The 25,352-nt window shown below is 42.4% G+C and overlaps 1 protein-coding gene and 1 long non-coding RNA gene across 2 annotated transcripts in view; one reads left to right on the top strand and one right to left on the bottom strand.

The window, feature by feature from the left end:
* Positions 1-206: 206 nt before the first annotated feature.
* Positions 207-3,617, bottom strand: LOC130708524 (uncharacterized). The gene is made up of 3 exons (XR_009008751.1): positions 3,244-3,617; positions 895-1,004; positions 207-518 (listed from the first exon to the last, which is right to left on the bottom strand). It is a non-coding gene; the product is annotated as an uncharacterized LOC130708524 (long non-coding RNA).
* A 269-nt stretch (positions 3,618-3,886) lies between these two features.
* The window catches only part of STOM (stomatin), a 28,953-nt gene continuing 7,487 nt past the window's right edge, over positions 3,887-25,352 (top strand). Inside the window, exons 1-6 of the mRNA XM_007178095.2 lie at positions 3,887-4,039; positions 17,828-17,931; positions 18,876-18,948; positions 19,986-20,068; positions 23,267-23,470; positions 24,454-24,588. Coding sequence (XP_007178157.2) covers positions 3,979-4,039; positions 17,828-17,931; positions 18,876-18,948; positions 19,986-20,068; positions 23,267-23,470; positions 24,454-24,588 — 660 coding nt within the window. The 5' untranslated portion in view covers positions 3,887-3,978. The remainder of the gene's footprint in view (positions 4,040-17,827; positions 17,932-18,875; positions 18,949-19,985; positions 20,069-23,266; positions 23,471-24,453; positions 24,589-25,352) is intronic.

Raw genomic sequence — 25,352 nt, 5'->3', positions numbered from 1 at the left:
ACCAAGAACTTTCCTTTCAGTATTTATTAAAAATAAATCATGTCTAGAAAAATAATCACTCATAATTATAGGTTACCTGGATACATTTAACAGGGAAACATACATGACTTTGAATACCTCAGAGATATTAATATGAGAAAACAAGCAGGACAAAGATTTGAATACACCATAGTCATATGTGGTATTATGAGCTGAACTGTGTTCCCCCAAAATTCATATGTCGAAATCCTAAACCCTGGGACCTTAGAATGTGACTGTATTTGGAGGTAGGGTCTTTAAAGAGGTAATTCAGTTAAAATGAGGTCATTAGGGTGGGCCCTAATCCAATACGACTGGTGCCCTTATAAGAAGAGGAAATTTGGACACAGAAGTGTACAAAGAGAAGACGATGTGAAAACACAGGAAGAAGACAGCTATCTACAAGTCAAAGAGAGAGACCTGGAACGGATGCTTTCCTCAGGCCCGTTAGAAGAAACCAACTCTGCTGAACCTTGATCTTGGACTTCTCACTTCCAGAACTGTAAGAAAAATATACTTCTGATGTTTAAGCCGCCCAGTCTGTGGTGTAAAAAAAATATACTTCTGATGTTTAAGCCACCCAGTCTGTGGTACTTTGTTATGTAAACCCTAGCAAACTAATACATGTGGAAAGGAATACCAGAAAGAAAACTCCATGAGGGCAAGAATTTTTGTCTTTTTTGTTCATAGTTTTATCCCAAGCACCTGCAACAATGCCTGGCACATAATAGGTGTTCAATAAATATTTGCTTTGTGAACTGATAAAGCAGATTAATAAAATTCTTGCCATAGATGACTCTATTAAATACCACCAATGTTTCAGTAATGCTTTTTATTTTCATAAGACCTGAGGACACAAACACCCAGTGCTCTTACCAAGTGCTGTGGTGTAATTGGTCTGCTGCCACAGCCCAAAGGTACAAAATCCACTGGTGAAACTCCTGCTATGATTCAGTTCCGGAGTAATTTCCTGAAGAACAGAAGAGCTAAGAAGACAAAAATGCTGCTGTAATACAATAAATGTGAATTAGTCCACACAGAGAAACAGATCAACCTAGTTAGACCCATCCTGCTGAAAATGCCACAAACAGACATAGCTTGCTGGTACTGCTGTTCCCTCAAAAGCATCTGGTTAGCTGATTTCACTGCAGTCACTGTGAACAGCCTGGAATCATAATTTAAAGGAAAAGAAAATAAATAAGGACTTTCCTCTGTTGTTCTTAAAGCATTTCTTACATGGACACAGGAAAAAGACTAATTAAATTTCCTTCTGACTTATTCAATTATGAACTCATGGTGCATGTCTGTCTCAAACCCATCTCCATGTCTTAATGTCGTCACTGTCACCATCAATCAATACTTAATTTGGTACCCTGCATATGCTAGGGAAATAACAGCAAAATAAAACATGAAAGAAATATGGAATAAATACTCTGATTTTAACTTACATGCAAATATACTTTAAATAACAGCTAGAGGAAAAATTCACCAAAATGATAATAGTTCTGTTAGAGGCAATGATATGAGAAGTAATTCTTTCTCTCTTCAAATTATTTGTGATTTTATATAATAAGTCTCAGTTTTTAAAGCATAAAGTTCTCAAAAAACATTCTACCTTCTAATCACTACTGGAAGAAATTTTAGGACTAGAAATTCCCCCAAAGGGAGAGGGTGATACAATAATATTTATTTTTAAAGTACATTTAATCAATACATTTATACAGAATATGCATAAGAAAGCCAGAATACAACAGTTTCATGGGCAAGTGAAATTCAGCATTTTAAAATCTAAATCTGTAAATTCCCATCTATTCTGAAAGTAATCTAAAAATCAAGTCAAATCTTGTTCTCAGTTTGGGGCCTGGAATTAGCTCCCGAACTGATGCAATCTGAAACCAGGGCCAACAAGTGTTTACCAAAGTCTTTGTCCCAAAGGGTGAAGCCTCTTTTCTAATTCTCCAGAAGTGATGCTGTTGGAATTGCCTTGAGAATTGAATCAAGGCAGCAGGCAGGAGTACAAACATTAAATTCATTTTGAAATATTTTCCTTTCCAGCAAAAATGCAAGCTAAATACTTTTTCACAAATTGATTATGCAATTTGTAATCAAGCCCTCCTTTATTAAAAGTTTTAATTAGCTGCCTGTGCATTTGCTCCTCATTCCTGGGAACCGCGGCATAAACAGGAAGTTCATGCCTCTGGGGCTTATTCGTTGTGGAATGGAAAAAATGAAGCTGTGGACTTTCTCCAGGATAATTGAGAGAAAGGATCATTAAATAACTGTACTCCCCCTCCTTATCTTCTCCAGAAGGCTTATAAACCAAGTGACTGCACAAGCTGTACTGCACCCCCAGGAATATAAGCAGTTCTTTCCCACACGTGACTGGAGATCAACTTGAGAGCTCTGCATTAGCCTTGAACCACACACTAGTGTCTGTACCCCAAAGCAACGATGATCAGCCACTCTCTTAACACCTGTTACAATCGTGTGTGCTCCACTTTCTACCGTGACAACCACAAGGCTCCAGACCTAAAACTAGAGAGAAAGTCTACCATTTCAATTCCCCAAACACCACAACGTGTTAGATATTATAAGGCCAAAGGGAGAAATTTGTGGTGATGGAATAACTCTGTATTTGACTGTAGTGGTGGTTATACAAATCTATGCTTGAGACAAAATGGCATAGAACTATATATACATTTGCGCCACTGTCAATTTCCTGGCTTTGAGACTACGTATAAGTAAGACGTAACTATTGGGGGAAACTGGGTAGAGGGTACCTATAACCTCTCTGCACTGCCTTTGCAACTTCCTGAGAATCTGTATTTATTACAGCATGAAATGTTTTTAAAAGTGCACCTGCTTGTGTGCATCACCATACTTTGAACGTTTGCATTCGGACAAGTTTTATAGAGAATAAAACACAGCCTGGTTTTCAAAGGTGAGGTTTCAGCCACCACCCAGCATAAAGCGTGAGGTGGGGAATACTCTTGCCTGTGCTTTTCTCTCCGCCTGGGATTCCCTTTCCGACCTCCCGCCCCGCCAGTCCCCCTTCCCAAGGGTGGCTCCTTCTCATCTTTCAGGTCACACCTCAATGCCACCTCCTTACAGCGGCCTTCCCTTGTCCCCTTAACTAGAGTAGCTGCCCTCGGCTATCCTCTGAGTCCCCCGTGCCCTTCGTCGCGCTCTTCCTCACGTATAATGATTTGTTTACTTGCTTGTTACCTGTGTCAACTCCATGAGGGAGGGCCCCGTGTCTGCTCCTTGCCCGCTCCGTCCCTAGCAATGAGCACGCTGCTTGGCGACGGCAAGGGCTCGGAAAGGATTTTATTTGAATAAAGGGCACCACACTCGAATTCACTCCCTTGGGCTCGAGGGTGGTCGCGCCGCTTTCTTCCCCTCACACCATGGGTGCTCCCAGTCTAGGGCTGGGCGCGGCGCCCTCACTCTGGCCACACAGGTGCCTCTCTGCCTCCTCCCTTCACTCGGACTCTACCCCGCCCAAGGAGGGCACCATTTTCTTCTAATTCTTCTGCCCAGAAGGGGCGCCTTTTTCTTCTTCGTAGCCTTTCCTCAGGCCATCCTCTCAACCCCCTCCCTTGTCTCTTCAGCCGCAATTCCCAGCCCTGTGGCCTCCGCCCCTCCCTTCCGGCACCGCCCCACCCTTCCGGTGCTGCCCCGACCCGGACCCCCGCCTCAGGAGTGCCTCGCCCCTCAGGCCACGCCCCTCAACCCTGGGATAGCGGGAAGCTCCCCAGAAGCTGCCGCGCGGGAGGGGAGGGCGGTGGAGGGTGGGGGCGTGTCCTCCTCGGTCCTGGGCGTCGATTGGTCGGGCCGCGGGCAGTGGGTGGGACTGCTGGCCGGGTCTCGGGCTCCTGGGTCGCCTCCGGGCATTCCTCGCCGCTCCCGCTCTGGCCCTGGCGACAGCGACCTGAGAGTAGCGACTCTGGTTCGGGCATCATGTCTGACAAGCGGCCATCAGCAGAAGCCCAAGCCCGGCGGCTTCCCGACTCCTTCAAGGGTGAGCCCTGTGCCCCTGGCGAGGCCCTTGGGGTCACCCGCCGCCCCTTAACTTTCTCCTCGAGAACGAGCCTTAGCCCAAAGGTCCCAGGAAGGTCTCGGATGTTTCTTAGCCGAGCAACCGCTGCTCAAAACCGCGGTTTCTCCACTTGTACACTGAGAATGACGAGCCCTACTTCGCGGGCTGGGGGTCAGGTTTAGGGATGTTAGGGTGCTGAGTGCAAGCCCAGTGCCCGGCACACTGTGGACACTGCAACAGAGGGCGCGTCTCCAGTGCCCACAGCCAGAGCAGGGGCTCGCGTTATCCAGCGGCTGCCAGATGCCAGGCCCTGTGCCAGCGCTTTCCGCTCATTATCTCGTGGCATGCACGCGGACGAGGACGTGCCTGAGTGACTGGCGGCCAGCGAGTGGTGGAGCCGGGCCCAGACCTGCACGCCACACCCGGGAGCCTGCGTCTTCGCCCCACTCCCCCTTCCTTCCCGCCCCATCGGAGGCCAGCTCCTTTACCCAAACCTCGCCCACCCCCAGAGTGCGCAGCCGTCCTCCTGAACTAGAAAGAACTCCTACCCCCCACCCCTGCCAATTTCCTATTAAGCCGCAAGACCGACCTGTGTAGTTTCGCCACATGTTCCCGACACATTTGCGGAAGAAAAGAAGGAAGTCTCTTTTTAGCATCCTTCCTGTATCTCTTTCCAGCTTCACTTTCTGCCCCATTCTGGCCCCTCCACTTCCTTTGTTCTAGAAACCTCGCCTTCCAGACTTTTGTCCCTCACAAGGAACTGTAAGTTCCCCACCCTACCAGGGCCTTCCCAGTCTTTTTTTTTTTTTAATTTATTTATTTATGGCCGTGTTGGGTCTTCGTTTCTGTGCGAGGGCTTTCTCTAGTTGCGGCAAGTGGGGGCCACTCTTCATCGCGGTGCGCGGGCCTCTCACTATCGCGGCCTCTCTTGTTGCGGAGCAGAGGCTCCAGACGCGCAGGCTCAGTAATTGTGGCTCACGGGCCCAGCTGCTTCGTGGCATGTGGGATCTTCCCAAACCAGGACTCGAACCCGTGTCCCCTGAATTGGCAGGCAGATTCTCAACCACTGCGCTACCAGGGAAGTCCCCCTTCCCAGTCTTGAAGGCGGAAATTGTGTGAGTGACTCAGTTTGTTCCCCTGTGAAGGTACTAGTACCCTTGAGAGGCCTATCACCTAGAACCTTTATTGGCTATCCTTGCGGGGGAGGGGGGATTCATAAAGAGAGGCAATAAACCATTTGGGAGTACTGGTTGCCTCCCCGGGGCTCTTAGTGATCCAAAGGAATTATTTCTAAGGATGGAATTTCAGACAGAATGACATAGTGAAAGAAGTTTAGGGGACTGGGTGGGCTTTTCCAGCACCCCACAAAGAACACTATACTGGACTCATTTATTCTGATTATGTGTAATGCCAACCTTGTCCACCGATCCCTTATGTCCCCGTTTCCTTTCCCCAGCAATCTTTGTCTTTAGTTCCTCCCCAGGAACATCAAAAGAATTACAGAAATCTTTATTCCTCTTTTCTGTACCTTGGACAGTTATTTTCCCAAATCAGGAGTGTGCCAGAGAGGATGTACTTGAAGAAACTGATACTCAGAGAAGTTAAATTACTTTAAAGTCACACAGTTTATAAGTAATGGAGGCATATTTGAAGTCTGGGTTTGACTGATTCTAAAACCTGCCCGTATAAAAATTGTGCAGTCCACCTTTTTGGTAGTCAGTTGTCTCTCGCTAGAAAGGAAGGTAGGCAGGATCCTTTCATCTGTACCCTGATGTCCTGGTGGGAAACTAAAGGACTGTGAGGACAATGTTAAAAGTTTGGTGAAACTGCAGTGGGAAATCTGTAGACGTTCTTTGGGAATAAACATGATCTTTGTACTTAATGTTAGTTGTCTTTCATGGTCACAGAACAGCTTTCACTCCTAAATTCTTTTTGTTGGTTCTACACTACTTTTTAGACAGAAGTCTTTTAAAAATCTATTGAAAACTGTGCACCCTTTCCTCTGAAAATCATATATACAAACAAAATTTTGCTTGGTCGCCGTCACCTTTTTTTTTTTAATTTTTGGCTGTGTTGGGTCTTCGTTGCTGTGCGCAGGCTTTCTCTAGTTGCGGCAAGCGGGGGCTACTCTTCATTGCAGTGCGTGGGCTTCTCATTGCAGTGGCTTCTCTTGTTGCGGAGCATGGGCTCGTGGCACGCGGGCTCAGTAGTTGTGGCTCGCAGGCTCTAGAGCTCAGACTCAGTAGTTGTGGCTCATTGGCTTAGCTGCTCTGCAGCATGTGGGATCTTCCTGGACCAGGGCTCGAACCCATGTCCCCTGCATTGGCAGGCGGATTCTTAACCACTGTGCCACCAGGGAAGTCCTGCTGTCACCTTTTTAAAAATGTACGCCTTAGAGACCTGACACTGGTAGGAAAGCCACTACTAGAATTTATTAAATAGAATTTATCGAGTGCTTGCCATATGCCAAATACAGCCTAAATGTTTTGAAAGCATTATCGAATACAATCCTCTAGCAGCTCCACAAGGAGAGTGTCATTATCTACCACTTTACAGCAAGAAAACGGAGGCTCAGAGTGGAAAAATCACCCATACCTGTGAACGAGGTTCAAACTTGGGCTGATTTTCCAAATCATTTTACCTATCCTAGAGCTGCTTCCAAATTGCATACCCAAAAGGAGGAACTTGTCAAACATCAGTACTTCACTGGAGGTGAGAGACAGTAAATAAAGCCCAAAGGAACCTGGCTTCAATCAAGACCTCCTGGCTAGACAGCTCCAGAGGGCTGCTTCTGAGAGAAGCAGTGGAATATAAAAGCCCAAACTGTCCCTTTATGATTTTGCTGATAATTAGTCTTAGGAACATAAATATGACCAAACCTAGGGCAAGACTAGTTTTTCTTAAAGCCAGTGCATTCGCTTTCTAATGAAATAATGCAGGTGGGTTGCAAAGAAATGTATGGTTATAATTAAGAGCCATGTCAACAGAATAAATCCCTTGGGAAGAACACCTGAAAATAAGCAGAATCAAGGGACTGATTTGTTTATTTCAGTTGTTACAGCCGACCAGATTGGGGAGAACTTTGTAACTTATTTAATAATTAATTTGGGTTAAACCATCAGTGGTCATAGATTAACTCAAATGACAACCAAGTCTACAAAAGTTGGCATTTATATAATTTTTTATAATTAAATAGGTTATTGGTTCCACCTGATGGTGTAACTTGTACACTGTAAAAGACAGAGTCACTGATCACCTGGTCAGCTTTGAAGAAAAAAATTTTTAATGTTGATAAAGTGATAAAGCTTGGATTCAAAGTCTGTTTTTTAAGAAGATGTGGAAAAATATTTTCCTGAAAATTACTGTAACCAGAAAAAATGAGCACCTCTCCTCTGTGTCTGCCCGGCATCTTGTGCCTACCTCTGTCATAACGTTTATTGCACAGTATTATAAACATCAATTATAATCACCTTTGTTAGACCAGGAGAGCTTCTGAAAGCAGAGATTGTGTCCTTCATCACTGTAATAAGTTCAGGGTCAAGTGCATAGTAGGTTTGCAAAAATATTTGTTGAAAGAAAAAGGAAGCAGGGAGATAAAGACACCCATGGAGTAGATCAAGTTGTTAAATGTTTGGCTTATGTTGGTGGAGATGTTTTTCTGTTTACAGTGTATTTTTATTAAGTTTGTTACAACCCAAACTATTGATTTTAGGGTGTGGACATGTTCCTCATACAGATAGACTGTCTGGGTTTATATTATCAATAAAGAGATTATAATTGTTACGATAATATATCGTACTTAAGGAATCTCCTCTTATGAACGTGTGGAAAGAGCAGTTAGAGGTCACAGTAGAAAGAAGGAAGTGTGTGTCAGGTGCCCGTTGACACACAAATCATTCCTCCATTCTTTTTGAACCTTTGTCTATACGCTGAGCCTCTATACTCTAGATTAGCCTTGAAGATACGAGCAATAATGTGTCTGTCCTAAAATATCAGACAATGAAAATTAGATACCAGCCTTACCTAGTTGTGGGTATGCACTGATGGTAGGATGGTATAGGATAGCGAAATGAGAGTGGAATCTCCAGTTTGAAGATCTGAATTGAGACCTCAGTAGCATCACTTACTACCTACGTCACTTTGGGAAGTCTCAATCTCCAGAGTCAATTCCTCGTCTTCATGTTGGGCTTAATCTTACTGTGGTATCTAGCTCCCAAGGTTTTAAGTATCAAATGAGAAAGTTTATATGAATGTACTTTTGAAACTTTAAAGTGTAAATTATTAAGATATTATTTAATGGGGAAAACAAAGAATAAAAAAGTTAACAATGACAATTCGGGAAGCCTAGTAATTATACAGGAAATTAAAATTTATGGACAAAAAGTTGTATAAAAGACGGTCCAGGAAACTTTAGGACTCCAACTTACCTCCCCAAATGTGGTCTGTTTCTCCTCCAGAGACAGAGTCCCCAAACAGGTTGTTAGTCGATAGTTTCTCTATGGTGTGCAGGTCCCAGAAGGCAATTCACTTAATACACAGTTTATTCCTATAAACTGTATCAGTAATGACCTTAAGGTTCTGATAATAATAATGGCTACTATTTTTTTTTTTTTAAACAATTCTAGAAGATTTGTTAGTGGAATGATTATTGTGCAGGTATTTTAAAATTTTATTTATTTATTTATTTATGGCTGTGTTGGGTCTTCGTTTCTGTGTGAGGGCTTTCTCCAGTTGTGGCAAGTGGGGGCCATTCTTCATCGCAGTGCGCGGGCCTCTCACTATCGTGGCCTCTCTTGTTGCGGAGCACAGGCTCCAGACACGCAGGCTCAGTAATTGTGGCTCGCGGGCCCAGCTGCTCTGCGGCATGTGGGATCTTCCGGGACCAGGGCTCGAACCCGTGTCCCCTGCATTGGCAGGCGGATTCTCAACCACTGCGCCACCAGGGAAGCCCCCGGCTACTATTTATTGAACACTTCCTAAGTGTCAAGCATTTTACATATTTTCTCCTATAAGATAATGACTATTCTCGTCCCTCATTTTGCTAATGAGAAAATTTAGTGGTAGAATGGAAATCTGACACCAAAACTCCAAGCTCTTAGCCACTGTTTAGCTACTCAGCCTCAGTTGAAGAATTGGAAACCTCTTGATCTAGTTTCCTTATGCTTCTGTTTCCCATTATTTAATGAAAATGATGTTGCCCTCCGAAGACTTTTATGAGAAAAACTTAATTATAGTTACTTTTAAGATATCCAAATAAAAGAGCTGGGAAAAAAAAGAACAAAACTGAAGAAGTAGGGGGGTTTTGTTCTGTTTAGTATATTTCAGGCCTAGTCTAAATTTAATTAACTTAATAACATTTTGAAATTGTTTTTCTCTCCAGTTTTTCTGAACATAACTATTTTTATCTTTCCAGATGTGGGTCATATTCAGCCCATCCTTCTACCTTCCTGAATTCTCTCACCTCACAGGTGAAAAGGGCTGATTTTAAAAAGAAAAGGAAAGAAAACATTTGGGGAAAGCATTATGGCCGCTGCTTTGGGACAGAGGACGATTCTTAACTGTATTCTTTTTTTTTTTTTTTTTTAAGTAACATTGGTTTATAAGTTTCATGAATACAACATTGTATTTCTATTTCTATCTACCTACCATACAGCATGCTCACCACCAAAAACTGATGAACTGTATTCTGGGATCCTGTATGCAGACATGTAATTTCTGTTTATCTTCTGTAATACTCAGCCTTTTCTTCCCCTCCCCAGAAAACAGCAGAATCTGGGAATTCCCTGGTGGTCCAGTGGTTGGGACTCTGCGCTTTCACTGCCGAGGGCCCAGGTTCAATCCCTGGTCAGGGAACTAGGATCCCACAAGCCGCATGGCACGGCCAAAAACAAAACAAAACAAACAAACAAAAACCAGCAGAATCACTCAATTCATTCAACAGCTATTTACTTAACAAATGTTGTTCAAGCACCTGCTATGCACTGGGTGTCTTTCATGATAGCTCACTTACTCTTCACACTGACCCTCTGAGGGGGTACTCTTATTAGCCCTCTTCTTAGATGGTTAGAGCAAAACACAGAGAGCTAAGACACTTGCCAAAGATCACACAGCTAATAAGTGGCAGAGCCAACTCTGAAGCCTTATGCTATACTACTTTAACAAGACCAAAATCTCATGAAGAAGACACTGAATAAGATAATTACAAGTATGATAAGTAGTGTTTAGAGAGGGTGAAGTGCTATAGGTTAGGAGAGGGGGCCCTATTAAAGACTCAGGGGTTCAAATTTAAAATTATTGATGATAGTCTCACCTATTTTTTCCTCCTGTTTTATGACTAGAAATGTTTGAATGAAGGAAAGCTACAGGAAATCCTCAAGATGCTTGGGAAATAAAATATTTATATTTATTTAATTTCCTGATTCTTTTTTTTTTTAAATTTATTTATTTATTTATTTATTTTTGGCGGCATTGGGTCTTCATTGCTGCACGTGGGCTTTCTCTAGTTGTGGCAAGCGGGGGCCGCTCTTTGTTGCGGTGCACAGCCTTCTCATTGTGGTGGCTTCTCTTGTTGCGGAGCACAGGCCCTAGGCGCGTGGGCTTCAGTAGTTGTGGCACGCTGGCTCAGCAGTTGTGGCTTGCGGGCTTAGTTGCTCCGCAGCATGTGGGATCTTCCAAGACCAGGGCTCGAACCCGTGTCCCCTGCATTGGCAGGTGGATTCTTAACCACTGTGCCACCAGGGAAGCCCTCCTGATTCTTCTTGAGCTAAGCACAGCATTCCCTTTATTTCAACTTTCATTGAAAATCTTTCTCAAAAGGACTAGTCCATTTCCTCTCCTTACTATCTCATGATAAACACATTTTGAGTTTTGTAATTCAAGTCACATAATGCTTCATCAGTACTAGTTCTTTTAGTCTTGTATCTACAGGTTTATAATAGGGAGGAAAAGTTACGGTCTCCAGTCATGGTTCTTAACTTGATACCATCTGGCCTGTAGCCACTCCAGTCCAGAGCATAATTTCTTCCCTAGAGGTTTAAGGATAAGGGCATTTGAAGAACTATAAACCATGCCTAATTAAAATAGTCTTTTGAAAGATGGGTTATAGTGTGTGCTTGTTTGCTTTCAAAGCCTCTGCCCAATGAACTGCAAGTTGCGGTCGCCAAGTAAACAGCATCATTTTTTCAACATCTGTTTATTGACGCCCTACTATGTGCTAAACTCTGCTTTTCTCCCCTCTACCTGTTTGAATCTTTCTCTCTATAGGATGCTGCCTTCACTTTTGTTTTCTCTCTTCTCTTAACTCCTTTTCTCCATTTCTCTTATTTGCCTTTTCTTCTATTGTTTCCTTCCCTTCTCTGTCTTTCTCCTAAAATCCCAGTCATTTGAAAAACTCAGTTATAGTAAAATTTTGATTAACTGAAGACATACTTATATTCAAATAAAATATTTTATCTGCCCTTTTGCCTGTTTCCGCCTTGAATTCTTATTTATCAGGTCTTTTAAAGACCTTGTTTCAAAACAATTAAAGGGAAGAGAAACTAGGAATCTGGGAACTGTACCCTTACTTGAAATGCCAGAAGAAAGATCAGGTGTCTTCTTTAACTCACAATGTCCTTCTCCTCAAATAGATGACTATATGACAGAACTGGAATGAGTCGTATGGCCTGTGGACCAAATCTGGCCTACTGCTTGCTTTGTATGCCGCACAAGCTAAGAATAGTTTTTATTATATTTATACATTTTTTTAAAAAAGAGGAAGATTTGAAACTTATATGGAACTCAGATTTTAGTGTTCATAAATTACGTTTTCCTGGAACACAGCTGTGTTCATTCATATGTGTATAGTCTGTGGCTGCTTTTGCAGAGTATTCAGTGGTTGAGACCGACTTTCTGGCCTGTAAAGCCTTTAGTGTTTATTCTGTGGCCCTTTACAGGAAAATTTTACCACACCTTGACATGGAATCTCCAATGAGGAGTAGTTGTGGCCAAAAAGAACACTTGTATGCTGAATATATATGCTTTTAAGAAAAACTCAAAAAATGTCAAGACCTTTCGTTTCGACCTACTATTGCCCCTTAAAACTTGCTGTTAGAACCAGATAACGTGTTTTTGAGACTAAATTCCTAGCCATGCTGTCTTTCCCCACCCGAACAACACCGTTTTTGGCAATTTACAACATGAAGCATTTCACCTGTATACCGGGAAAGAGGAAGGAAAAGATTGTGCTTTAAATGTTGGTATTTCAATAATTCTTTGGCTTACCTTTTCCTTCTGTGTGTAGTAATGTGTATGACTCAGCCAGATTTTCACATACTGCGTGAAGGTATGTTTCTGGCCTTTGCTTGAAGAAGAAATCCTGTATCTTTTGAACTTTAGAATAGAGTCCCAATGGTAAATGGAATTTATTATTTCACATGATTTCTAGTAGTGCCAAATTCAATCAACCTTAAAGGAAATCGGCTGATATGGGATCATTAGCAACATGCAGTACTCTGAAATTATGCCTGTTATAATCTTGAAAAGAATATTTTCCTGCTTGTCTGGAAGCCAACCCAACAAAAATTACTGTACAACTTGGTTTTTTTTTTTTTTTTTTTTTTTAATGAGGATCTTGAATCAGATGCGTATGTTTGATTGATTGATTGATTGATTGATTTTGGCTGTGTTGGGTCTTCGTTTCTGTGCGAGGGCTTTCTCCAGTTGTGGCAAGCGGGGGCCACTCTTCATCGCGATGCGCGGGCCTCTCTCGTTGCGGAGCACAGACTCCAGACGCGCAGGCTCAGCAGTTGTGGCTCACGGGCCCAGCCGCTCTGCGGCATGTGGGATCTTCCCAGGCCAGGGCTCGAACCCGTGTCCCCTGCATTAGCAGGCAGATTCTCAACCACTGCGCCACCAGGGAAGCCCACAACTTGGTTTTGTTTTTTGTTTTTTCCATTTGTTTCATGGTTTTGTTTTGTTTTCTTTTGTCTCTTCCCAGAAATTCTCTTGCTTTAGTACTTTGGGACTCTGGAAGGAATATTTTACATCTACTTTACAGATTTTTGTAAACATGAGAAATAATGTATATAAGGAGTAAGCTTGTGGCTGACATGTGATAGGCATTTAATAAATGGTTATTATTAGTGTTAATAAAATGTACCTCCAGAATGAGAGAAATTTAAGAATTGTGTAATTTCATCTTTTCAGCAAAATTAGTTTACACAATAAGGATGTATGGAAACTTTGCTAAAAGTATATTCAAAGCAACAGAGTTTCTAATTGGGAAAACTGGACACAACCTAAATGTTCATCATATGGAGCAATAGAATATTATTCAACCTTTAATAATAAAGAGTATTTCCTGACATGAAAAGATGTCCACAATATAGGGGGGAAAACAGATTTAAAATTATTATTTCATTTTTGAAAAAAAGGAGGCTAGAAAAAATTCAAAGGACACATATATATTGTGTGTCCAATAGCAAGGCAGAAAATAATCACCATCCAGAGATATAAAAATATAGATCATTTTTCTTCCTCTATTCTAAACTATAATTTTAAATGTTATAGTGACAGTATTTTGTTTTTAAAATAAGAAAAAAAAGTAATATTTTTAAAAATTTAGTTTCCTGGAAGTAAGCCCAATTTGAATGCTCAATTTAAAAATGTTAATGTATGGGCTTATATCCATTTTCAATATCGTGCTTTGGTTAAAATTTTATTCTACCACAGTTTTCAGGAAAGAGTTTGATAGTAAAAGAAAAAAAAATACTCTAAACCATGGCAAAGTAGTATTTACCACCAAGTATCATGGGATCCCTAATCTTTAAGATTGTTCCTACCCAGCAAATATCAACAAGTATATCAACCAAAATGTCTCAGAAATACCTATTGTTCATTATTTGTCTTTTACCTCATAAAGGTAGGAGGGAGGATTCAGTCCTCAGGGTAATGAGTGGGAATCTTGAAGGAAATGAATTTCATAAAATTTGGGGGAGTAACTGAGAATTTCTTTTCCCCTTTGGGCTGTAGTGACCGTAAATGACTAAGGGTTTGTTTACAGCCTGGTGGAGTCTAAGCCTCACCTCTCTGAGGAATGTGATTTATGCACCTTTTTAAGCTATAACCAGGTGGGGAAGAGTTTCAAGGGTTGAGAATGGGATAGTTTCATTTTAAAGGCACTAGAATATTATGAAATAGCGCCATTTCTCCAGTGTGTATGCTCGGATTATTTCTAGCTGAGCATTTGAAAAGTGAAAGACCAAGCCCAGTTTTCAGAAAATCCACTTAATTTTTTCTTCCTCTTGATTTGCAGTCAAATCCCATATACTCATCTGGGGTTTTCAAGAACATAATGGAAATTGAGCACAAAAAACCTGGGCTGTACTTTCCGATTTGTCCTTATGTAGATAATAATTCAATAACTTAATAATTTGATTCATTAATCACCTTCTTGAAGGTCTTTGAATGTCCCGGCCTAGCCTGGCAGGAGGGAGGCACGAAGTGAGGGAAAAATTAAGTAGTTTCAGAGGCTTTTATCAAGAAGGGTAAAAGCCACCTATTTTCCCATTTTTCATCATGGAAATTGAACACTTGAGTGAAATAGGAGAATGACAGAAAACTGTCATCTGTGTTTACTGAGCACTGCCTCAATCCTGCAAGGCCAATCTGATTATTTCAAGTAAAGACACAAAGGTTCAGAGAAGTAAAGAACGCACAACTAAGAAGTCACAGAAAGTTGAAACTTAAACATTCCCTATTCTCAGGAAATTCATCTAATAAGGGATATAAATGCACAAGAAATTACATATCTAGTTGGAAAGCTGGCTAAGTATTTTATATCCACTCTCTGCAAGATACTGTGCTAGACATTGAGAATATAAAAATAAAAAAGAGACATCCCTTCCCTCAGGGAATTTATCGATACTGTTCAGGACACAGAGCTTTGCCTGGAATATGGGAGACTTGGAGCAGTATTTTAGAAAGCACCAAATGCTGTCAGATAAGTATTTGTGGCCCATCTCTTCCTTGTTTGGAATTCCTTTCATTTTGGAAACCTAGACCTGAGCCTGGCAATGAGCCTTGAGACTGTCTCTTGCTATAAATAGGCACAGCTGGAATTAAGGGGGCTTCCTCTGTAAGAATATCAGATTTCAGTCTTGGAACTCCTACCATGCTTTCCCAGCTTGGATTCTGTTTTGAGGAAGTGCTCCAAACACAACAACTTCTTTAATAAGGATTTTTTTTTTTTTTTAATTCAGAGGCAAAGGGTCAAAGAGTAAATTGATTTAGAACATGGGCTTTGGAGTTAGATGACCTATGTTTGAATCCCAAATCCTCCATTTTATGACCTTGGGAAAGATGTTTCTACAGTTACTTCATTTGTACAGTGGAATTAAAAACACCTAACTTCCCAGGGCTTTGTAAGGAGTAAATGAGATACGTGTCTAAAGTGATTTATTACAGTGCATGAAGTGTAACAAACTGTCTAAAAAGGCTGCTGGGATTCATATCCGTTATGACAGCACCTGATAGGGCTTCTCCACCTATGGAGAAGTGGCCTTGCTTGGAATATTCTCTCACTGAACATATCCGTACTCCTCAAAATGATAACTTAGAAGCCTCCAGGATTAACTTAGTTCACTTTTACTTAAGTACGCGTTAGGATGTTAACCTGACACTATGACACAGGATCGGAAAACTACAAAGTCGTGTATAACCAAAGTACTCATGTGTATTTCTGGTTTTTCATCTTATGTTTTAGAGCAGTTGACCTGGATACCCACGTGTGTCTTTTCTTCATGCTCCCAGCCGTCACTCTGCTTCTTTCTTGGCCTCCTATTTATTCAAAGCCCCATCTCGCTGCTGTCTTCGCCCCTCCTTCTGATCTGAGTAGTAACCCACGCCTGGCCTACCTCTTCCCCTCTGACCACCTCCCTCCCTCCCATTATTAAAACAGCTCCTGGAAAGACAGCAGACGCCTTCTGTGGTTGATAAGAAAAGCGATCTATCCCTAGGCCTATTCAGTCCCTCTGTCCCCCACAGAAAGGAAAAACAAACTAAAAACGAGGAAGACATCAGACACAGAGAGGGGGAAGCACAACTTAGGAAGGGAAGGGAATTTCCCAGGATGACGGTGAAAGGCGATCAGAGGGATGGTTGCTGCACGAGGAACATGAATAGGTCCAGACACGGCTCCAAGACTCTTCTTTGGAAGGTGAAATTGGTAGAATACCTGAGCCTGCTGAAAGGAGGTGTAGACAATTGATGAAAGGTTTGGGGTTGAATCAATAAGTACATTGAAAACTAAGCAAAGGGGAAAAAACAGACATTGACTCCCGAAAAAAAAAAAAGTTGTACAGGAAAAGAAAACAAATTATGCTTCAGTACATGGCTTAGCTCTGAATGGCATTTGCATATTCATGAACTATAAAATTGGATATTGATCTAACCAAAATTATGCAATTCAAAGGATGGGTATATTTATGTGGGGGGGGAGGGGTAGAAAGTCAATAGGTAAAACTCAAAACTGAAAAAACAACAAATAACCAAACCAGTGTATTATTTAGAAACAGGGGGGTTAAATACCACAATACTCAGCCGAAACAGCGGTTGCCTTGAGTAGAAGAAATTGGAAGAGGTGAGCAGGGGACCGCATTCTTGTACTCGTGGAACTATTTGACTTTTTTAGCTTTATGCAAGTTTAACTGATAAAAAATTAAAACTAAAACAGAAAAAGCACAAATGCATAGTGACAGGCTAAAAAAGAAGGTGAAAGAACAATATCTAGAGGGGAGAAACATAGGTGACAAATTTTATTTATTTGAAAAATGTGCATGCACATAGAAAGGGTTTGGAAGAATATTTATCATCTCTGAATTGAATGATTTTTCCCTTCTTATACTTTTCTAAATTTTTTTGCAGTGGGGCATGTATTATCTTTGTGATCAGAAAAAAGCTATTTCAGGGAATTCCCTGGCGGTTCAGTGGTTAGGACTCTGCGCTTTCACTGCCAAGGGCGCAGGTTCAATCCCTGTCCTGGGCACTAAGATCCCACAAGCCTCATGGTGCAGCCAAAAAAAAAGAAGGAAACAAACTATTTCATGTTACAGAAAAGGGAAACTATTAGAAATGTGAGAGGGAAACTATGTACAAAGATGTTCATTATATATAGCATTGTTCATAATAGTAAGAAATCAGAACCAATATGGATGATACATTGTGCATATACCCAGTGAGATATTTTACAGGTGTCCTTTTTAAAAAGAGGACCTAAATGAGCTTATATGCGTGTATCATATGATTTTCACCTTTAATTGTGCTGTACCCTCGGCTTAAATTCACTTTGCCCTCCTTCCCCTTTTCATTGGTATTTTCCTTAACCATTACATCCTGCAAGAAGCCCCTCTGACAACCATCACCATTGCCTACCCACCCCACCCCACCCTCCTTTCACCTCCATCCCAACGGTGTGGTGTGAGTTACCCCTATTCTGTGTTTTCAAAATAGGCTGAACGGACACTATATCTGCACTTAGTATTATAATGATCTGTTTGTCTATCTTGCCCACTAAACTTTAACCTTCTTGGTAGTTGGGATTGGGTCTTACTTTTATCACTTCACTGCATAGTAAAAATTAGGGAAAGTAGCACCTGCACTTCAAGGTCTTTATGAGGATTCGATGGGAAAATACATGTAAACAGCTGGTGTTCAGTGAACAGCAAGGATGAAGATGATGGAGGAACCATGCTGAGAACAGTGATAAGAGCTGTGTGTTTTTGGTTTTCACAGGTAGCCCCAGTGCAGGCCTGGGACCTTGTGGATGGATTTTGGTGGCTATATCATTCTTGTTCACAGTTTTAACTTTCCCGTTGTCAGTATGGATGTGCATAAAGGTAAAGAATATTTCATCAACATCTGGAAAGGGGTCAACTCCTAAGTACATAAACCCACTGTGTGTTTGTGTGTGTGTGTGTGTGTGTGTGTGTGTGTGTGTAAGAGAGACAGAGAGAGACCATACTGGCCTATAATTCTTAACTCTAGTCACCAATTATAATGGAATCGTAAGACTTCTTTTCAGCCACTGCCCAGTCAGTCCCTCCTGACGATTAAAGTAGGGATCACCATCTAAAATTTTCTGGAGTCAGGGATGTGGGCTGGTCCTGTGAGAACAAGTCCTCCAGAGTCAGGATGCTGAGGTGTGACTGCTGGTGCCATTATGTACTGGGTGACCTTTGCCGTGTAGAATGTGAGGAAATAGCAACACCTGCCTTATAGGGCTGTTGTGAGGATTCAATGAATTACGTACTTATCACAACACCTGGCACGTGTTAGTAATACATTAATCACGTTAATAATGTCTATAAAGTTATTAATACTGTGATAAATGACTATCATTTTCATATTCCTAAAAAGAGAAAATATGCTCTAAGAATTTTCAGATTACGTTACTATTATAATTTAAGGAATCAGGAGACAAACTACGAGGACTTCAGCGCTTTTTTTTCTGTATTGACAATGCGTGAGTAACTGAATAATAATGTTAACAGCTGAGGAGTGAGGGTGTGGATTTGCTTCTGTATACTCTTCTATACTTTCCAGATTTTATACAATGAGTATCTATTGCTTTTATAATCCATAATAAAAGTAAATAACTTGGTTATTTTGGCAGGGCTAATTAAACATTAACCATGTTACCTATAGCTATTATCTGGATTATAGAGAAGAAAACAAAATAGAGGCATCTCACTTGTTTAGAGCAGAAATATATATTTTAAAAGCTATGCGTATAAATACTTGTACTCCTCATGTTAAATTATTATTTGTGCTTTTAATCTAGATCATAAAAGAATATGAAAAAGCCATCATCTTTAGACTGGGTCGCATCTTACAAGGAGGCGCCAAAGGACCTGGTCAGTACTAGGACTCTGAACTGTTTGCCTGGAGAACGAGATTCGCCCTTTTACTGATGTGATTTCCCTTATGAGGGTCTCTGTTGACTCAGAAGAGAGTTCTCATAGCAGAAGTTGTGCAACAATAGCAGTGCTGCTTACCAGGAATTACCCTTTCCTTCCTGCCTCTCCCCTCCCTTTCCTACTTGAGTTGATAAGTTTATCTTAGGCCAAGAATAGCCACAGCTATCGAAATTTGAGCGTGAGAGTCCCTACTGAAATAAATGCTTTCAGTCATTATTTTTGGCAAACTTCGATTAAGCTCCCACTGAGTTCCAGGCTCTGGGAATTCAAGGGAGATGAAAACACAGTCCCTGCCCTCAAGGATCTTACTGCCTGGAGGTGGGACACCAACAAGGAAATAGGCAGTTACAACCCCACGTGGTAAGTATTATGGTCAAACAGTCACAGATGGCTGTGGAAACCCAGAGAAGAGTGACGACCCCAACTAGTAGATGCTTTCTGGAGGTGACATCTTGGCAGGATGTCAAGATGGTGTGAGGCAGGGGAGAGGTGTTCCCAGCACAGAATATGTGCAGAGCAATGCAGAGGAGAGCATTGTAGGCTCAGGGAACTGCAGGCGGCCCAGCCCAGCCAGAGTGCAGGATGGGAGGAGAGGGGAGTGGCGGAAGAGGTAAGCGGGGTCAAGGTCGTGCAGGACCTTATACGGCTTGTTCAGGGCTTTGTGTTGGTTCATAGGAGAGAAACTAGCAGGAGTAGAAAGATGACTTGGGAAGTGATTGCATTGGTCTAGGGGAAAACAAATGGGCGACAGTAACAGTGCAGTGAGGAGATGCAATCCACAGGTCTTGTGGGGACAGTTAGATGTGGGAAGAAAGCAGCGGGAGTCAAGGATGACATTCCTGGCTTCTGGCTCATTCACTGAGATGAACTGCTTGCTTTCGGTTTATCAGGTTGATTCTGTTAGAACTGAATGGTGCGGTGAGCTGGTCAGGTGCTGGTGTCTCTCTCTAATCTCGTGTATGTCTCTGTTGCAGGTTTGTTTTTTATTCTGCCATGCACTGACAGCTTCATCAAAGTGGACATGAGAACTATTTCATTTGATATTCCTCCTCAGGAGGTAAGGTTGTCTTTTGCTGTGAATAACTGAGCTATCACGGGGGAAGGGGCCTGGCGTTGAGAGGCAGCAGGGGACAGTGGTCAGAGCACAGCTTTAGAGGCTGGCTGCCCTCACCATTTTCTGGCTGTGTGACCTTGAGCAAGTTCTTTAACTTCTCTGTGCCTCCGTTTCCTCATCTATAAAATAGAGGTTATAATAACAGGACCTACTTTATGCGGTTCTTGTGAGGACTAAATGAGATACTCTATGTAAAGTGCTTAGAGCAGAGGCTGATAGGTAGTAAGTGCTATGAAAGTGCTTGTCGTTACTATTATTACAAAACATACTGTCATGTTAATGTAAGTATAATATTACTGTTATCACCGTTGTCATCATTTTTACTACCACACTTCTCCTCTCTGGGTTTCTGATACAATATTCTTCTTACGGTTCTTGACTGTATTCTAACTAAATTGGTTAGAAGCCAAAGAATTAGAAACTGCCCGTTTGGTACTTTAGATAAGCATATAATGTTTTATATTAGTAATTATTTCAGGCTTTTTCAAATTGCTCCACACATCACCGTTGAAACGCACAGCAGAACCCAGAAAGTAGATGGTTGCAGTGAGACAGGGGAATTCCTCCAAACTACAGTGGTGGAGCCAGGACTCAGCGCCAGCCCTTGGGATTCCCTGTGCAGTGCTTTCCCCACAGCTCCACGCTAAGCGCGTCCTACAGCAGCTCCGTCCTGGCCCTTGACGGAGTGATGGCCATCCTGGCACTCGTGTCTAAGGAGTTGTAATAACCGTCGCAGATAGAAAGCCTAAAAACATGATGACGGGAGGGACAGAAGAAAACTGCCAGTGTTTCCTGGCCACAGGCCAGGTACTCAGCAGAGTGGTGGAGCCTTGTCACAAAATCCAGAAACCAGCTCAGGCACTTCCCTGCTGGCCCTGAGCCAAGTAGTTAGGGAGGTCAGACTTCGTAATCCACACCCACGAGGTGAAACCAGAAATCATTTTCACCCGCAAGAACAAGACTGAGAGCATTGCTGTATTCTCTGCGTGGAAGATTGACTGTTAGGAGCCCCATTCAGGGTAGCGGGGAATTCTCCTGGCACTTTCCTCTGTAAACATGGCAGGCGTCTGGCAGGGTCACTGTGAGCTTCTGCCTTCCAGCTGCTTTCTAAACACAGAGCGGATTGGAACTTGGCAAGCAGTCCTTTTTCTGATCCCCTGTGAACTTACTGCAAAGGGAGATAAACACTCTGCCTACAATAATCAGTAGATAGAGAGGATGCAACTTTACAAAGCTCCAGCTGTGGCAGAGTCCCAGTGGCAAAACTCATTTAGAAATGATACACATTTTCCCATCACATCATAAGAAAAGATTAATTTTCACACAAGATGGTAATATACTGTATATCTATTTACAAATCCCCCACTTCTCTTCCAGGTTAGAAGTATTTTTAGGTTACTAAAAAAAAAGGATTACTGCTTTGATGCCTTGCAGAACTAAACTGCTATGTATTATCATTGTTTTTATTACTTTCCACATACATAGCTCTTTACACTCTCAAAAGGGCTTCGTTTCCAAACATCTTCTTTGACCTTCAGAGAAATTTGCATAGACTTGGGCCTCATTATTAGCCCCATCTCACAAATGAGGAATCGCTCAGTCAGTCTAAAGGCCTTGCTGGAGGTCACCGAGGGAGGTGCCGGCAGAGCTGAAACTATAGTTGGGGTCTCCTGACTCTCTCACTCCCATTCTTCATCCCTCACTGTATTCCTGGGACCACGTTTCAGTCCCGTTCATCTCGTGTTTACTGACTACCTGCTGTGTGTCAAGCGCTCTGCCAGTGCTAGAGATACAAAGACAGACTGCCCTCAGGAAGTTCATAGTCTAACAGAGAAGTGATGATGTAGATAAATCATGTCACTGCAGTGAAGGGGCAAAGGAAAGAGTGTTTAACTCTGCCGAGTGAATCAGGGAAGTTCCATAGAGAAGAGGACACTTGAGCTGTGTCTTAAATGATGAGTAAGGACGCTCCAGCCTGAAGCCGTGGGGGAAAGAGAAGGGAGGACGTGCAAGCAGAGGGCCACCTGCAGAAAGGCCTGGGGCATGGAACGTGGTGCAGGTGGGGACCTGCGTGTCATCTAGCATAGAGTGTGTGCAGGAGTGGGGAGGAATGAAGCCAGAGGGCAGATGTCAAAGGGCTTTACACCAAGGCAAGGACTTTGCCCTTGAATGTGATAGGAAGCAGTGATGCATTGTGTCCTGTTGAGCATTTTTATGTAGCGTGCTGTAAATATACTTCCACCTTGACCTCACCCTACGAAAACAGTTCCGTTCACTCTTTGTTCTAGTAACACTCTGCTACTTACAGTTCATCAAACCTCGGCTCCCCGGTACCTCTGTTCCTTTCACACATTATTCTCTCTGCCCTGAATACTCTTTCACTCTATCCTCAGAAAATATTTACTTCCTTTTCCAAGACTTAGTTCATGTATCACCTCTGCCACCTAAAGCTGTCCATCCTTTGTCCCTTAGAGCTTCCCTTGATTCCTCAACCTCTTTGAAAGTGGGAACCAAGTTTTTTCATACCTTTATCCCTGGAACATAGCACAGTGCCTGCTGCTAACTGCTACTAGGTCTCAGTATTTGTTAAGTGATCAAATGAAGGAATGGAATTAATAAATAAATGAATGTACTTTGTTAAAATTTTATAGACATAGTTAACATTCTGAAGCTTTGCTCTCTTAGTCCCTTTGGGCTGCTGTAACAAACCACCATAGACTAGGTGGCTTATAAACAACAGAAGTGTATTGCTCATGGTTCTGGAGGCTGAGAAGTGTGAGATCAAGGCACCAGCGGATTTGGTGTCTGATGAGGGCCTGCTTCCACTGTCTTTTCATTGTGTCCTCACATGGTAGAAGGGGGGAGGGATCTCTCTGGGGCCTCCTTTCTAAGGGCACTAATCCTATTCACGAGGGGTTCACCCTCATGACCTAATCACCTCCCAAAGGCCCACCTCCAAACACCAACACACTGGGGATTGGGTTTCAACATGGATTTGGAGGAACACAAACATTTAGTCAATAGCACTTACTAAAGACAATCAGCTAGTGTTTTAAGGTGTTCTGTCACATAACATTCCTTACAGTTTTATTAAAGAAAGAGGTGGTTGACAGTTGTAAAATTGCTTCCTTTGTGTTGTAGATCCTCACTAAGGATTCAGTGACAATTAGTGTGGATGGCGTGGTCTACTACCGTGTCCAGAACGCTACCCTGGCTGTGGCGAACATCACCAACGCTGACTCAGCAACCCGTCTTTTGGCACAAACGACTCTGAGGAACGTCCTGGGCACCAAGAACCTTTCCCAGATCCTCTCCGACAGGGAAGAAATTGCACACAACATGCAGGTGAGGAGTGCACCAGTGCTGCAACTCACCAGAAGTTGGAAAATAAAGCAAAGGGTCAATGGGTGTTTGAGAACTTTTCATCAAGTCAAGTTGGGGAATCACCGGCCTTTTTTTCTTTGTAGAAAAGTTTTCCCAAACTTGATGGAAGGGTATTTTTTTCACATAATTAGCTCATGGGTTAATAACACTCCGATGTGTGCGTTGTTTTTTAATTCCCTCCAGTGTGTATTTTTTTCCCCCAGAATTAGTGTTAACCTTTTTCTTTAGCATAATAGTTCAGAGGCTGTTCCGCAAGATAGCGCAGGTGTAGTTAAAGCCATATTCTGTGCGAGTCCCGTGACTGCCTTTGCAACTCTTGCGCTTTCCGGTCTTGCTTACGTAACAGATGATGGATCAAACCTGACTTGTTCAAAAAAGATCAAGTACTATAAATCTGAACTGTTATTATTTGTATAGACTTCACTGTGTGTGAAATCTCTGGTCTTACTTGATGCCCACAACAACCATATGAAATAGAATAGAATGATTTCATTCCTACCGTTGTAAAGGGAGGATACTGAAGCACAAAGAAATAACGTGGCTCACACAGAGTCACATTGGCTCAGGAGTCTGCTGGCCACCTGTTTTTATAAGTGAAGTTTTATTGGAATACAGCCACACCCATTGATTAATGTACTACCCATGGCTGCTTTTGACCTGCAAGGGTAGGGTTAGTTGCAACAGAGACTGAAAATAAACCATCACTATCTGACCCTTTTAGGAAAAGTTTGCCAGCCCACGTTAGCTTATTAGTTAACAGAATCAGGGTCCACAGTCCCCAGTAACCCAGCCTCCCACTTCAGCCTCCCGGCCTGCATGGATGACTGATCTCTCTGCAACCCTCCACCAGTGCCTTACCCGCTCCAAATCCCAATGAACAGAGCTACGTTAGGCCACTGGGCAGGGGCTGAACATTTCCAGCTTGCCTTCTCTCTTGCTAACAGACTACTCTGGACGATGCCACTGATGACTGGGGAATAAAGGTGGAACGAGTGGAAATTAAGGACGTGAAGCTCCCGGTGCAGCTCCAGAGAGCCATGGCTGCCGAAGCAGAAGCAGCCCGGGAGGCCCGGGCCAAGGTAACCTTTTATTTTTTGTAGCCCTTTTGTTTTTCCTGTTGAGTTTTCTTTTTTAATTACACAAAGTAAAACGTGTTTGTTGTAAAAAAAATTGAAACGATCCTGCAGTAGTGAAGATGAAAGCTCTCCCCATCACTTTAAATTGTATTTCCCCCAGAGGCCAGCACTCGTAACAGCTTAGCGTACATACTTGAAGATTTCCATTTGGGGTTTATTTGACTAGGTTAGTAGTCTACTGGCTTGTTTGGTTTACAAAAGTGGGATCATACAATACATAACTGTTCTTCACCTTGGTTTTTTCACTTAACAGTATCTCCTGGGAATAGCTGTACACAGAGAGCTACCTCGTTCTCACTGCACATCCCATACATTATTCTCCCAGTGCCCTATTAAGGACACATTAACAGTTCTGACTTCAGAGCAGACGGGCAATTTCATCAGTTTGCTTACCATTCCTTCCTTCCTTATTTTTGTCTTCTGTTTCATTCTCTGTCTTTTCCCAGGTTCTTCTTCCTTCTTACTGTTTCCTCTTCCTTTCTCTCCTCTTCTCTTTTTTTCACTTCTCTTTCTTTGATGTCTGCTTTTCTCCCCCCCCCCTCTTTTTTTTAATCATTATCCCTGCCTGTCTTAACCCTACGTGGGTACATGACCCCCATGGGAGGTGCTGGGGGAATATTTGTGAACCTGGAAAAGAGGATCTATTGAGATGATAGTGCATAAGGATACAGGGATATCTCACCAAACCCAAGGGTAGGAAGTAGAGT

Source organism: Balaenoptera acutorostrata, chromosome 6, assembly GCF_949987535.1.
Source record: "Balaenoptera acutorostrata chromosome 6, mBalAcu1.1, whole genome shotgun sequence".
Lineage (NCBI taxonomy): Eukaryota > Metazoa > Chordata > Mammalia > Artiodactyla > Balaenopteridae > Balaenoptera > Balaenoptera acutorostrata.
Note: the sequence above shows the minus strand (reverse complement) of the source record. Positions and strands in the feature narration are given on the sequence as shown.